Consider the following 16,010-nt stretch of genomic DNA (forward strand, 5'->3'; position numbering starts at 1 on the left):
CTTACAGCATATTAGCATCCTCTGGGCTATTTTGTGAACTTTTAAAAGTTCACTATAGCTTGTCTCCAGTTTACAAAGGTAGGTAAAAATGGAACACTTTTGTGCATTTAAGTGAATGCAGAAGACATGGAGGAGGAGAGCAGGAAATTAATCCGTTTATGGTCTAGACAAACCCAGTGCAGATTACAACCACAGCCAACTTCACCCCGGCAAGCTGTACTCAGGAAACAATAGCATGTACCTTGGTAACGATAGCCTTTAAAATATCTGTGTCTTGGGTCACACATCTCCTCTGGAACATTTGCCTTCTACTCCTAAGAAAGTCAGTGGACTTATTCTCTGCCTTAATCCTTGTTCTTTCTTCCACATGGAATGTACTTCTCGGGCCCCTTCCTCTACTTCGCTTCTTAAAATCCTGTCATCCAGAACTCTGTTAAACTACTCTCTCCAAGAAGCCCATCCCTTAGTCATGTAAGCGTAGCTGTCTTATTCATACTCCAGTTGCGATATCGATCACATTCTGACTTGCATTCTCAAAATGGGAAGAGAAAAATGCATTCAAAAGGGGCCTACCAAAAGCAGTGTTGGAATAAGAGTGGAAGTGGATAGGAGAGTCAGGATATGTTTCCCAATTGCAGTGCAATTCCCAATTTCCTCTTATTCTCATGGAGATCCCAACACTCCCCTTTGGAGGTGTGCACCATCTCTCCACCCAGTGAGGACCATTGTGAATCATGAGATACAGTGACTGGAGTGTGTTGTTGGTAGTTAGAGCTGCAGAGCCTAACAGAAAGTTGAGAACTAATAATGAGGTTATTACAGAGCTATTTACAGAGGCCTACTCTGTGTACAACAAAAGCCGATAGGATTTTTGAAGAACAGAACTCATGGACTATTCCCCTTTAGCTCTCCAGTGGTTCCAGCTCAAGGCCAGATAAGAACTTGGTCAGTATCAGGTAGAGGAGAATTGACTCCATTTTATGAAGGTCTGGTTTTAATGGTGAGACCCTAAAACTGAAATGATATTACCCACTCTGTTGTACCATATAGTTTTTGTTAAAGATCTAAAAAGAGAAAATAAAAAGCTGATAAATGAAAAAAGGGAAAACTAAATGGGGGATGTTCCCCCAAATCCTCTTCTCTTGCACAGTATCTCTACTTGCTATGTTTTCAGATACCCAAAATATTTTTGCTCACTTTAATTTTACTTTGTGCAAATATGAGCCATCACTGCAAGAGTTCACAGGAGTTGTATAGCCTCTGAAAATTCTGGGGTGAACAGTGCGATGATGGAAATTTGGAGGGTAGAGAAAATGATGGTGGGGAAGAAAGTCGTAGGTTGGATGTTGCACTGTTGAGCAGAGGTGATGGGGGCTAAGATCAAAGCTATGGGCAGAAAGTAGGACCAGCTCTCCAAGACAATTCTCTCTTTCTGGTGCTACCCTTCCTTGGCAAGTGTAACCAGAATTTGTAACCAGAACTTCTGGGTGACACACTGCTAACACCAGCCTAGTTTCAAGACTTTGTTATAGTTCCCCAATAATTCCAGTTCCAAGATCATTGAAAACTTTGTTGTCTTAACAACATACCTCTAAGCAAAAGGTAAATCTCTTTGTCACCACTCACTTTTATTTTTTCTCCAAAACATTTTAGTCTCATATTCCTCTTGATTCAGGCCCTCAACTTCTCTTTTTCCCCTCTTGGCCATGAACATCCCCTCATTGGTACAGAACAATTTAGCTCTGGCCTCAAATAACCCATTCAGTAAAACAAAAGCCTGATATTTTCAACTTCATTAGAATCCCTACAAAAAGCTTTGTTTCTTATCACTATCAGTACATTTTTTTAAAAATGTGATCACGGGCGCCTGGGCGGCTCAGTGGGTTAAGCCTTCGGCTCAGGTCATGATCTCAGGGTCCTGGGATCGAGGCCCGCATCGGGCTTTCAGCTCAGCAGGGAGCCTGCTTCCCTCTCCTTCTCTCTCTACCTGCCTCTCTGCCTACTTGTGATGTCTGTCAAATAAATAAATAAAACCTTTTAAAAATAAATAAATAAATAAATAAATAAATAAAATAAAAAATAAAAATGTGATCACTATACCTATGACCTATCTTTATAATCAGAAAATCATCATATGAGTTACTAAGGTAGATAATTTCTTATTTTTTCACATTTTATAATTTATTTGAAACATATTGAATATATAATAATATTTTAGTCAGATTTATTTAAAATCACATTTTGCTAGAAAACCTCATAGATTTCCTCAAAAAGAAACAAAGTTTTTAAAAATAAGTCTTGAATCATTGCTTGAAAAATTAAAACACAAAACTAAAAGATTTATTAAGGAAATATTTAAAACTGATGGGAAAGTATTAAAATTTTTAAAACATCAAAATTACATTATGATTAATGTGACATTTAGTAGACTGTGATAGGTTCACTAGTTAAGCCTTATGTATTGTTATTTGTATTTAAAATATCTTAAATGTAGTATTATATATTACATTATGTATAAACGTGATTTTTGTAATCATGTTGGTGTTAATGCTAAATAGAATGAGGAATCCCTTTTGATTAACTACTCATCTACTTGCTTGTCAATAGACCACGTTCTGTCATGGTCTCTATCCTACTTAATCAGCCAACAGCCCTATGATTTAGGTACTATCTCCATTTTACCAATGTGAAAACTGAGGTCTGCGGGGGTGAGTTAGTTACCCAAATCACAGGTTTGCACACATATTACAAATGAATCTTCCTCATTCCTTTTCACAGTTTAATATAATACACAGAAAATAGCATCCTGGTAGTAGTAAATCCAGACAAAGAAAACAACTTTTTCTGAAAATTTACCTCAGAGAACAACATAATTGTTTTATCAAATCTACTTCTGTTTGATCTCAACACAACTGATCCCATGAGCTTTCAAATGTGTGTGTTATATCCCATAAACATTTTTATTTTAAAAAGCTGAAGATTATGTATTTGGGAGTGACATTTTACATCGTTTATATATCTTCTCATGGATCATTTACACAAATATTTATTACAGCAGCCTCACAAGGTTATCCATGTAAATACAAGTGGGGAGTTCACTCACTCAAACAGTATCACTTAAAATGCCCTAAATTATTTTTTTTAAGACTTTATTTATTTCAAGAGTGAGAGAGAAAGAGAGAGAGCAATCAGGGTGAGGAGCAGAGGGGGTAGGGAGAGGGACAAGCAGATTCCGCACTGAGTGGGTGTATAGTAAATTGATCTTGACTCTCCTATCACCTTTCCATTCTTAATTAGCCCACCAAAATTACCTGTAGAGTATCTCTTCAAAGTATCTCTCAAATTCATCCAGTTTTCTGCAGGAGTGAGTGGAGGAGTGGAAGAGGCTTATTCCGAATGGCGGATATAGCTGCCCAGTTTGTAGAGCTGAAAATGAACAACCTTTATCTAAATAGTTTTTGTTGAAGGCGCCTGGGTGGCTCAGTGGGTTAAGCCACTGCCTTCGGCTCAAGTCATGATCTCAGGGTTCTGGGATCGAGGCCCACATCGGGCTCTCTGCTCAGCGGGGAGCCTGCTTCTCCCTCTCTCTCTGTCTGCCTCTCTGCCTGCTTGTGATCTCACTGTCAAATAAATAAAATCTTTAAAAAAAAAAAAGTTTAAAAAAAAAATAAATAAATAAATAAATAGTTTTTGTTGAAGATTCTGCCCCTTAAGACACTTGCCTTAATTTTTCCTTGGCATAGAACCCTTTCGGAAAACTACAACAACAAGAAATTTTAAAAACCATATTCTACAGACCAAAGTACTTTCAAAAAGAAAAGATTTTAGCTAAGCCAGCAAACTTAGTTTGTGATAATTCACTTATTTTCCAAAAGAATATTTTACCATCTTAGTTTTTATCCCTTAAAGCATGCCTAAATTTAGACCAAATACAGTCCAAACTCTGTAGTTCTGACTTTATTCCTTCTGGGACCTCTGTTCATGCTTTTTCTAATATAATGTTCCCCTGTTAACAATAGGAATGTAGGAAATTATCAGAAATTATAGAAAAAAGACATAGCTGAAAGCTTTGACCTTTCTTTCTTATGTTTAATTTCTATGACAAAATTTTTTAAAAAGTAAGGTAAATAAAAATGATCCAAGGGATCTCTTCAGATAGGATTTAATACATAAACCTTCCAGAAGAAAAGGTGAAAATCTTCAAAGAATCTAAGGTTCTTGAACTTCATTTCCATAACCTCTTTGAAGCCCAACATAGGCTCATTCTTTGAAAGACAACTGGTAGTGAGTGATATTGAAAGTCTTGACTAATTTTGATTTGTATCAGGACACTTTTGTAGAAGTAAAGAGGTATTCAGCACAAAGACCAACTCAATAATATTAACTCGTCACTCGAAACGTGGGATTCATTCAAAAGGGTCCTATGTTCCCATATCACCCTTCTGTCTTGGGCTATGCTTCTTTGAAATATGCTGAGCAAGTCTGCTGATTAAAGAAAATCCAGAGGCTGCTAAGAAATAGAAGTCTCATCAGATAAGAAGTTAAACATGAATAACGTAATAGTTTCAATGTAGTAATATAGAAATAATAGAGCACCCATGATTTATTTTAAACAAATTTGCCTCTACCATGAGAGTAATCCTGTTATATGAATCTTGATAGATTAGAGATCCCATCACTCCCCACAATCCTGGCTGAATCTTATAGATCAATAAAGTGCTGTGTGACTAACTGCTTAAAGTGCTTTTATTTTAAAGCATGGATTTACAATTTATAAGTGTACTGTAATAGGAACAACTTGCATTATGACCAAGAGAGGCAATTTATTTCACTACAGATTTTAAAAACCCAAGTAGATGAGGTACTTCTTCAAATAGCCTCTCCTTACAGCCAGCATAAGTTAGATAGGAGGTTGTAGATAGGAGAGGGAAAAATTAGCATGGAAGGCATTTTTAAAGAACATTATTTCTTCTCCTCTCAGGTTAAAAGGTAGCTGGGTATATGAAACTTCTATTTTGGCTGATTTTTGAACCTTAATAAAAATAACTACCAACTAAGTCCTCTGAGATTTGTGACTTAAAGCTAAATAAGATAGAAGAAACAATTAGCTGTTTGGGATTTCGTTTTCCCCAATTCAACCAGTCTACAAATTTGTCAAACAGTATTTATAGCCTATTATTAGGAACACCTAAAGACTCCTAGAATTTTAGATTCTGCATACCACCAATATTTGCCAAATCAGCCTTCTGTAGCAAGTAGGTAACTACTTGCTAAAAATTATGTATTCAGCTTAATGATGATTGTAAGTAGTTTTTGTCTCCATGGGAAAAATGAAGAATGAAATCAAAGGGCACATACTCTCCTGACTCTTTCTTCTGTAGATGGAAACTCATACAAAAAAAGTCTCTCCACTGAAGAATTTGATTATAAACACTAAAAATTAGGAAACTTGCAATGTTTGGAGTTTCTAGGGTAGAAACAATTCATTGCTCTTGTTGTGGATGAATATGCAAGGAAAACAGTGCCATTTGAAATCCCTCATGTCTACACTGGATGGTTGGTTGTGGTGTTGCAAGGTGGAAAGTCAGAAATCTTTGACACAAAAATGATAACAGGGTTTTCACTAATTTACAGCTTTTGATTTCTTAAGTATAGATACTCACCCCAGTCACATATTTATGCTGACTCTTAAGTTAATGAGTATACTCCTGGAGTCACAAATCTCTATTATTTCTCCTCCGTGGTATTGGCAAGAAAGCCTTTGATTCCTTCTTATAGCCTTTTGCTTTGAAATCCCCCTGAGTGTAGGATGTGTGTGACCTTGGTATCAGTCCTTAGCCAGTCTCCTACGCCGGTTTTACTACACAGAGTGGCAGTAAAAAGAGTTTTATCTCTTAGGAAATGATTCTCACAGATTTTACTATCAAACTATTCATTCTTTTCTGAAGAACTGAATTTGGAATCATAGTAGCTTGTCAGAGCAGGAAGATGAAAAATGACATGTTTACTCTACACTTCTCAACTTGAAATTTTGCAATTGTATCTCTGCAAGCAACAAGGAATGCTTTCACTCTTTCAAATCCAATGGAAACTTGTACTTTTGGCTCAGGGAGTTAGCACTGTGTATGACCAAGTTCTTTGGTTTAGTTTGAAGTACATGGCTCGGGGCTTGAGGGTCCAGCGATGCTCCTTAGAAGATATGTGACCTTGGGCAATAAAAATTTTGCGGGGGGAATTAAATGATAAAACATTTGAAGCACTTAGCATAGTGTAAATAACTTTTCTCTTAATGTTCACTGTTTTTCTTTTTGCTGCTAATATTATTGTTATTAATTAATAATTTTTTCATTCTTTGCATTAATATTCTTTTTTGCTCAAATCACTCATTACTCATTACTGATTTAATAAACCGATACATAACAATATATTTGTGTTAGAATACAAATAGACTAATTTTAACCAGAATTTTAAATTGTAATTGCTGTATTATTAGCACTTGTGATTTCGTTCCTCACCCACTCTTCTTATTGGTGAGTTCTTTATCCTTAGTGTTCTTGCCCATTGTAAAAGTTTCTCTCAAAAAATTTAAGAACCAGGGCATTACTTATATTCCTCCTTTAGCTCAGCCTATTCTTTCACTCTGTTCCATTATAATCTAGCCCTAAGTAACAGAATACTAGATCAAAAGTTTAAGCCAAGAGTCTAAGATGTCAGAAATAAATCCTGTGAGACAGGAATTTCAGAGAGGATTAAAGGCCAATTATGGGATGCTTATGATCCTTACCCAACTCAAACAAAGGAAAGGGTCAGGTTGTTAATGGTTGAAAAAGGATTTGTGAGAAGATTTTCTTTAATGAGCGATCTGCTGTTGGGAAAGGTGTAGAAATGCTTCCCTCTTTACCTCAAATTAAGAGAAAAGAACTGTACCAGGACCCTCAGGGATATTGGGAATGGAGTCTAATGCTTACGTGAGATATAACAGATTAGCTGGTGACTGATGAGCCACAAGAGAGGAGGCTACGTAGGTTTCAGTCTTTCCTCAAGTAATTTATGGGAACAACTGCCTCATGAGTGTTTTGTGTGAACCAAATGTGGCCCACCCATATTTGGAAGAATGAAAGGACCTCACCAGACAGAAGCTAACGATGTAATAATAAAATCCCTGGGGGTTGTGAACACTGTAAAGGAACACTGTAAAGGAGTTTCATGTGCACATAGCAAGGAGGTAAGACATGTCCAGCCATGGCCTCTGGCAAGAAGTCCCTGAAGAGCCTGTGAATGTGTTCACGGGAGAATTAGCTTCCAGCACCTACCAGGTCTAGTGAGTATGAAGTCCTCCCACAGTGCTGGTCAAGTAGGAACTTGGCTTCTCCTCTCAGACCTTTCTGTGTCTTGCTCCAGCTCAGGAGTCAAGGTAGCCAGTTGGGGGAGAGTGAAACAGAAACATCAACCATCCCCCACCATACACCACTTCTGGGCTCTGCCACAAACTCAAGGTTGGAAAGGAATTTTCTATGATCTTTGTTTTAAGATTGATGTGTAATATATGTAACCAGACTATCTAATATCAGAATTGAGACTTTGACCACTTAACGGGATCACACAATGTTTTTATTATCTAAGGTTGATTGCAAAAGTGATGATACCACCAGAAAATTTCATAGATAGGTAACTTTCTTTTTTGAATATAGCTTTTTAAAAAAATATTTTATTTATTTGACAGAGAGATCACAAGTAGGCAGAGAGGCAGGCAGAGAGAGAGGAGGAAGCAGGATCCCCGAGGAGCAGAGAGCCTGATGCGGGGCTCGATCCCAGGACCCTGAGATCATGACCTGAGCTGAAGGCAGAGGCTTTAACCCACTGAGCCACCCAGGCACCCCTTTTTTTAATATATCTTAAAGAGAAAACAGGAAACAAAATAATGTTGCTTTGTAATAACACCCCGTAGGCTTTGTACATTAATTTTGTAACCTCAATAAAAAAATCTGTTGTACCTAAGACAACACAGTCTTACAATCTATGCTAAAGGAATTATCTCAAAGATAACTGGTATAAAGCTTAACTATTAATTTACATATATATACATGTATATGTATATTTCTCTTTCTTTTTTTTTTTTTTTTTTTTTGAATGAGAGAGAAATAAAGAAAGAGTGCATGAGCCGGGGCGGGAGGTGCAGAGGGAGACAGAATTTTAAGCAGACTCCTTGTTGAGTGCAGAGTCCCACTTGGGGCTCAATCTCACAGCCCTGAGATCACGACCTGAGCAGAAACAAAGAGTAAGATGCTTAACTGACTGCAACACTAAGATGCTTGCTCCTTAACTGTTAGGATATTTTTTATAAAAGTTCAAACAGAAAAAGCATGTCATCATATATGACTATTTCCTGAAATAGTAAAGTATTTTTGACTCAAAAATTAATTTCTGCTAATTTTGTTTGCTTTCTTTTTCACGTAAGACTCTTTTATCTATACATTTTGCTTCATATTTATTTTTGATAGATTCTCTGCGACTTCTCTAGAACTGTTGGCACATTTTCCATGTTAATTTTTTTTCTTCAAGGTTTATATAGAAGATGAGTGATTCTTGGATTATAAATTCCATTAGTGTATTTTGGCAGATTATGTCTTATCTTAAAAATTACTATGTTCTTACAGTCATTTGTTTAAATTCATAGTCATTTGTTTAAATTCATAGCAACTAAGGAGTGTGTGTTAAAAGACACTGATCATTAGAGCATTTGTTTAAAACCATCTGCTTTAAAAATTTCAAGAAAAGGTGCCTGGATGGCTCAGCGGGTTAAGCATCCTCTTTTAATTTCAGCTTGGGTTATGGTCTCAGGGTCATGAAGCCCTGCCTCGAGCTTGAGGTAGGCCCGGAGCCTGCTTAAGATTCTCTGTTTCTCCCTCTCCTGCTGATTTCTCCCCAAGAAAAGCATGCATAATTTTTATGTTTGATTTAATAGATGTTTAAACATGTCTCATTTAGTTTGGTTCTGTATTACCAAATTAAATTGCAACTGCACAATGTTGTACAACTGCCAGAAGACTCGTTGTACTCTATAAATCCACAGTCTGAAAAGAAAGTATTTGGTATCTTTGGAGAAATGTGCCGTAAAATCCATTGTGAAACTGAGTCTTCAGCATGTGACTGCATTGTTTCAGATTCCTGACTTTATTAGGTTTTTTCCACAGGCTTATTTTGTTCTTGTTTATTTGTTTGCTTGTGTTGTAGGTGAACCTGATCTTCGTAAGAACTCAGAAGATCTAGTAAACACTGAAGAAAAACGTGCTGATGCACATTCATAGGTTTGAAATACCTTAAAGGCTTCTGTCAGTTTAAACATGAGAGGTAACTTTATTTTTTAGACAAGAAACCTAATTCCTGGAATTAATGGTTTGTTGAATGTCGTAGAGACAAAGTTATCTCATTTCAATGTCCTCCTGGAATCTTTTTTTTTTTTTAAGACTTTATTTATTGATTTGACAGAGAGAGACACAGCGAGAGAGGGAACACAAGCAAGGGGAGTGGGAGAGGGAGAAGCAGGCCTCCTGCTGAGCAAGGAGCCTGATTCAGGGCTCAGTCCCAGGACCCTGGATCGTGACCTAAGCCAAAGGCAGACACTTAATTACTGAACCACCCAGGTGCCCATCTCCTGGAATCTTTTAAAAAAGTCTCTCTGATTTTCTGAAGCAAAATCTTAAATATTTACTTTTTCAAAGAGTTTAATTTGCTCATCAATAAAAAATATACTTAGCAAGATTTCTTAGACCTTTAAAAATAATAATCTGTAAACTGTGGACAAGTTTAATACTGCTCTCTCTTTCTACTTCATATAGGAAGTATGAATGTTTACACTGGGTGATAACAACAAAGTAAGGACATATTATGAAACAAACATCAGTGTTTGCTCAAACCTAGAGACATTTGTTTGCCTCCATAGTTCTCTTTTTAAAAATTCAGCTTCTAGGGCTTGCTCTCCATCTACCAAATTATTGACTCTGGGAATGAGGCCTTGGAAACCTAAATTTTTAATAATCCTGTCTGTGGTGTTTCTGTACACCATAGTGGAGAACCGTTGTCTTGGGCCTGCTGGGGAAGTGCAAGCTGCTAGAAGGGAAGGTTTATATGTAAGATTTATTTATAGAGGAGATGTCTTAGTGTCTCCTTAAAAAGTAAGAAATAAAATTCACATGTTATAATGAATCCTGCTTTTGAGGTGATGGTTGGGGGCAAGAGAAAATGCTTAGGAGGGGGATATACCAAGTCTTTGAGTTTCTCTTGGTAGCTCCTCACATATTGCTTTAGATACAAAAGAGCTAAACTGTGATTAGCTTGTAAGATGATACATCTCTAAGTGTTCCCGAGTTGGTTGTAAGACTGTGTTTTATTGATAACAGTAGCTTCATTCATGGCTACTATCTAGAGTCAGACCCTGTGATGAGCATCTTACATGTGTTCATCTCCCTTAGTCCTCTCAACAATTTCAGAGCTGGTGATTGTGATTCCTGTTTTACATATGAAGCTTAGGTAGAAATCAAGCCAACAGAGTGGCTGTTCAATTAAAACCCATGTATGTCTATATGTAATAATTTTAATATATTTCCCATATTAGCTATAGCAATTCCTCTTCATACCCTCCATCCAGACTATAAATTTATTGCCTTTGGAGCTCATGGCTGTTTCAGAGCAGTTCTTAGGTTCTGATGATATATGATGGAGGCTCCAAGTATGTTTTAGGGAAAACTAAATTCAGTGGCGTATTTATGGGTGTTTTAAGTACAAAAAGTTTTTGTTTTGTTTAGTTTTTGTTTTTGTTTTGTCAAATAAATAGCATCAGAACATGGAGTTAAACAAAATTAAGCGAGTCTTTCCTATTGATGTCATCAATCTAATGCACACTATGTAGCTTACAAAGGAAAAAAGTCTACAATCGGCATTTCTTATACATTCGTGATATGGAACTGGAATACTTATGAACATTTTCCAAAAATTCTGTGCAGGGAACACAGGTCACCAGTGCATTTGTAAAATGCACTGGTGACCTGTGTTCCCTGTCCAATCTATGAAGATGTCTAAGGCAAAAAAGTATATAGATCTGTAAAATTCTGGCATCTCATCAGTAAAAGATTTCAGGGAGATTCAAATGGCAGTTAATGAGGTCTCTTTTTTTCTCTTTTTCAACTACAAAGACCCCAAAGCTGGAAGGATTTGAGACCTACTCAAAGAGTAGGGTTCAAACTCAAGCAGGCTGTTAGACAATTTTTTTCCCATCAGCACTAACCAAACCTTGTAGTTTTTGTCTCAGTTTGAGAAAGCTCTGCCTTTAGTGCACAGTTAGTATTCCAGAAATCACGGCCTTTCATAGGTGAAATTTATATGTCTTTAAGAAATAGGCAGGTCTCTTAAGTAAAGGAAGTAGAAAACCAACAGGAGTGGTGACAGTTGGTAACTGTGACTCAGGCCCAGTGTTTGGGAGACAAGAGCAGTGGTCAGCCTTGGAAACAGAAAGAACACAGAGCACCTGACCTGAAGGCAGCAGACACCCAGTCTTTGCCTCCAACATATTTTCACCATGTACAAATTAAGGACCCATGTTTCCAGGTGTTTCCGTTGGCTAAGAGATTTTTTTTTTTTAATTTTTTTTTTTAATTTATTTAGTCAGAGAGAGAGAGCGAGAGCAAGCACAGGCAGAGTCAGAGGGAGAAGCAGGCTCCCCGTGGAGCAAGGAGCCCGATGTGGGACTCGATCCCAGGACGCCGGGATCATGACCTGAGCCGAAGGCAGCTGCTTAACCAACTGGGCCACCCAGGTGTCCCGGCTAAGAGATTTTTTTACGTAAAATCTTTCCATTTTTAATGTGGGCTCAAAGTTTTTTGAAATACCATGTAGACCAAATAAAATATATGTGGTCAGATTTTGCCTACAATCTCCCAGATGTCAACCATACCTTCTTGTGACCTCTAGCTAACTCTTTCTCTGGTCTCCATCATGAAAAGTATAGATTTTACGGCAGCCTGGCCATAGCTCTGAGGGCCACTGCCTGCTTCATTCTCAGTGTTATGGGCCCCAGTATGGGATATTTTCTCAGGAAACATTGAAGTCTAGTTCAAGATGCACCATGATGAAACCTCATCAATCAATGTGCAACACTACACTTAGGGCAAGAAATAAGCCTTTGAAATCTGTTTTTCACTGCTGTATAACTTCACATTGCTGTGTAACGTCACACTTCTGAGAGATTTCTGTCCACAGAACTATTTGGTTTTGCCTACTTTTTCAAAATGTTTCTGTTAATTAGAATGAATGAGATTGGAATTGGATGTACAATGCCATGCTGCTTTACTATTTAAAAAGAGGCTGGAATATAATTTATTATATTGTCATCCTGGAAGGGTCGGCTTTTGGTGCCCCCAAAGCAAACCAATATCAGACCCGGTACTCCCTGGGAGGAGAAGTGTTCCCCATTCCTTCCAATCCTGCTTTTTAGTGATGCGTGTACATCCAAGAAGAAGTCAAAGCCTAATGGATTGTGGGCTAGAGTGAGTCTGTGCATTTGCTTGGTTGATGTCTACACTGACTTAAGATCCGTTTTGAATATCTTCAAGCAGGACTTGTGCTCTTGAGTTCACGACAGTCCTGGTGACTCCACTGGTTTTACACATACACAGGCCCACTTACCCCATTTATACTGCCTTCTAGGCTTGTAGAGTCCTTGAGTTTGTGATCTCTAATCCGAACAATCCACATTTTACTGTAATTAAAATATGGAAACATACACACACATGCATATACACACAAAGAGGAATTCTAAGAAGATAGACAATGAATATCTATTATATACTGATTAAATCCCTTATTCCTGACAAGGTGTATAAAGTCCCATGTGATATTACCACACAGTTACTGATGCATATGTATGACTAAAATTTGATCTTCGTTTTCATTTGGATTTTATTTCAGGATAATGAGAACAGGACTAAAACATCCTAAGTCCTCAACTTTCCACAACGTCATGTTCTCCCTTTTCAACACACACCTGGATCAGGCCATTTTAAAGGACTCTTAGAAGGAATTTACAGTAGGAAGAACATAAATCCTGAACTAGTAATTCTGACCAAACAAATACATTCAAAATCACCATAAGAGTTTTTGGCCAGTGCTTCTGCCATTGTCTTTCCTCCAGAAAAGTCTTAATGGAAATGTTTTGATTGTTTTGATCTAGCTTTTTCAGGCAAGTTGAAGAAATTTTAAGACAAAAGTTGGATAGTTTAAAATTTTCATCACTCTGAATCCAGTTATAGCACAGGTGACCTTGCAACACATGTGCAAAATATGAGGCATTTTTAAAATTTACGTATTGTTTTATACAGAGTTCTATAGTTATCGGTATTTCAAGGTTTTAAGTAAAAGGAAAGAAAAGCAGAATTATGGAAAACAATTTTTTTGTAGCCCTGAAGAACAAGCTAGTTAGATTGTCCTTATTTTAAATACACGGAAGCAACACGAGAGGCGGGGCTGCTGAGAAGCTGTGGTTGAAGGCCTGTGACGACAGGGGAGCTTTAGCCTGGCTCTGCCACCTGACGACCACTGCATTGTAACTCTCATGGGAAACCACAGTGAAACCCATCCCTGAAACCAGCGGACCAATTCTCATCCATCCCTGTGGTTTCAGAGCACGAATATGTCAACCACGTCATCACGATGCAAGTCACACGTTAGCTACACTCCGGGACAAGAACCCTCAGCCATTGTTGGAGACAGACGTCAGAACTAAGAATGGAATTCGTCCCCTGGGGTGTTGATCCCATTAGGACATAACAAAATATATTACAAGCCCAGGGATAAATGACAAGAAGTGCGTGCGTGTGAGTGTGTGTGTGTGTGTGTGTGTTGAAAAATACCTATGAAAATGGAAACCCACGCTTTTCTGTACAGATCATTTTATTTGTCGTGATTTTATAATTTTACTACACAGAAACAGACTGCAACTCTTGGAGACTCCGCTTGCTTGTCATGTTTTGCCTGAGCATGTGCAGAGCCTGTCATTTGCTCCAAACTGAAGAACAACTTTTGTTTGTTATTAGCTGACAAGAAAGGTCGCACAATTAGGGGCTGCAACTTTTCACTGTGCAAACACTTCAATGATTCTGAGATGAATCTATCTTTGTAAAAGACAAAAACTGGATGGAAAAAAATCAAAAGTAGCCATCAATTAAAGAATAAAGTGAAGGAGGGTCCATATCGATTTTCTGTTGCACCTGCTCTTTTCTTGGTTCCCACAAGGCTAAGCAATATTTTAGAAATTGATATAATCAGAAGCTTTTAAGTCTGAGTGGTGGGATTTTACAACCCACAACTTAGATCTCCTTTAATGTGTAAGCCATATCCTATATGCATATTAGGTATGCATTGTTCTAATTTAAGATACATGTGTGCATAGACTATGTATAAAATGCTTTTAAATGTTCTGTGAATAAGGTCCTTAGTTTTTGGTTCACCTGAATCTTCTGTAGAACTCAGCTAAATAATTGATTTGTATCATAGACATTATAATGCAATTGATATTTTAAATGTAAGCAGTACAAACTCATCTATGATGGCATAGTGGGGGGAGATTTATAGATATGTACATCGCGGTGACTTTTTGTCTTTTAACAATGGACTTTTTATTTCTATTTATGAAGAAATTATAACTACTGCTTTCAATGTCTTTTTAAAAGTAGCTATTTACCAGCTAGAAAATATTGTGCATTGAAAATAGAATCTGAGTATCTGGGAAGTGTAATTACTTTTGTTCTTATTTGAGCCAGTTGTCTTTCCATAAAACAAGAGAATCTCTCCAGGGAGAAGTACATTCAATCATTGCTTCTCAAGAGTCATAGGAAACTTGTCTGCTTGGTTCCTATTGATACTTTAGGACCTATAGACTTTGTTACTAAAAAAAGAGAGAGAGCGCGCGCAATATAATGAATTCATCAGCTTCTGTATATGGCCTCTTCCTTAATTTTCCAGGTTATTTAACTTATACAGCATCATGACTGAACTTCCAAAGGGGGTGGAGAAAACACACTCCACTTCTTCAGAATTGTCACCCTGTTGATGTGCTTTTTCTCTTATTCATCTTATTCATCTCCCTTCCTCTCTCCGTTCCCTTCTTCCTCCCCTTTCTACTTCTCTCCTTTTCATTTCCCTTCTTCTTTCTTTCCTTCTCTCTCCCCAAGACAGCTACTAGTTAGTGAGAAACTGGCGGGAGTCCGCGTGGAGGGCACCAGTGCCTGTCCTTTCCGCAAACACCCATGTGGTGCTAGTCCGTCCTGAAGAAAGGGAGGGTGAGTAGGGCTGCTAAGTCTGGGATGTCCTGCTTTGCATTTTTATCCTCAGCTACACAACATATATCTAACAATCTCATATGCCTTTTTATTCAACCAGTAGCTCTTTTATTTGATTTTTAACATGACAAGCTACAATTCTTGTGTTTTTACTCTGCTGTAATTCTCTGCATTTCCTATTACATATGATTGTTAAATAAATCATACTTGAGGGAAAATATTGTGAAACATTTGGTGTCTGATATAATTTAATTTGGTGGGGCATTGAAAAGTTGGGGAAATCAGGGAAAATCAGGGAGATATCAGTTTTGATATGAGCGCTGTCAGAAAATGGTTTTTGCTCTATTAAAGAAATATTCATTGAATATTTATTATTGTGGCTATTATTCGCAAGCTCCTGGCTAAATGCATGTTGCAGAGAGGAATGTGGAGTCCTGAATCTTATCTCTATAAATTTCATCTTTTATAGGGGAGATAATTCATACACAAATAATGCCACATATAAAATACACAAAATGCCACATATAAAAGTAACCAGATGCAAGTAAAATGCACCCCTGGGTATTTAGGAAGGTAAAAATTGTTTCGACCTTCCAGACTTCTAAGAAGACTTCCTCGAGACGACTGCCCACGAGTCGATACTTCCTTTACAAATAATAATGAAGCTCATACTTGGTG

At 37.4% G+C, this 16,010-nt stretch overlaps 1 protein-coding gene across 5 annotated transcripts in view; it reads left to right on the forward strand.

Moving 5' to 3' along the window:
* Positions 1-15,697, forward strand: part of PDE1A (phosphodiesterase 1A) — a 346,255-nt gene extending 330,558 nt beyond the window's left edge. For all 5 annotated transcript variants that reach the window (XM_059166853.1, XM_059166854.1, XM_059166851.1 and 2 more), the window contains 2 exons: positions 9,235-9,351; positions 12,964-15,697. In XM_059166853.1, coding sequence (XP_059022836.1) covers positions 9,235-9,308 — 74 coding nt within the window. In that variant the 3' untranslated portion in view covers positions 9,309-9,351; positions 12,964-15,697. The remainder of the gene's footprint in view (positions 1-9,234; positions 9,352-12,963) is intronic.
* The last annotated feature ends 313 nt before the right edge of the window (positions 15,698-16,010 follow it).

This window comes from Mustela lutreola, chromosome 3 (assembly GCF_030435805.1).
Source record: "Mustela lutreola isolate mMusLut2 chromosome 3, mMusLut2.pri, whole genome shotgun sequence".
Taxonomy (NCBI): domain Eukaryota; kingdom Metazoa; phylum Chordata; class Mammalia; order Carnivora; family Mustelidae; genus Mustela; species Mustela lutreola.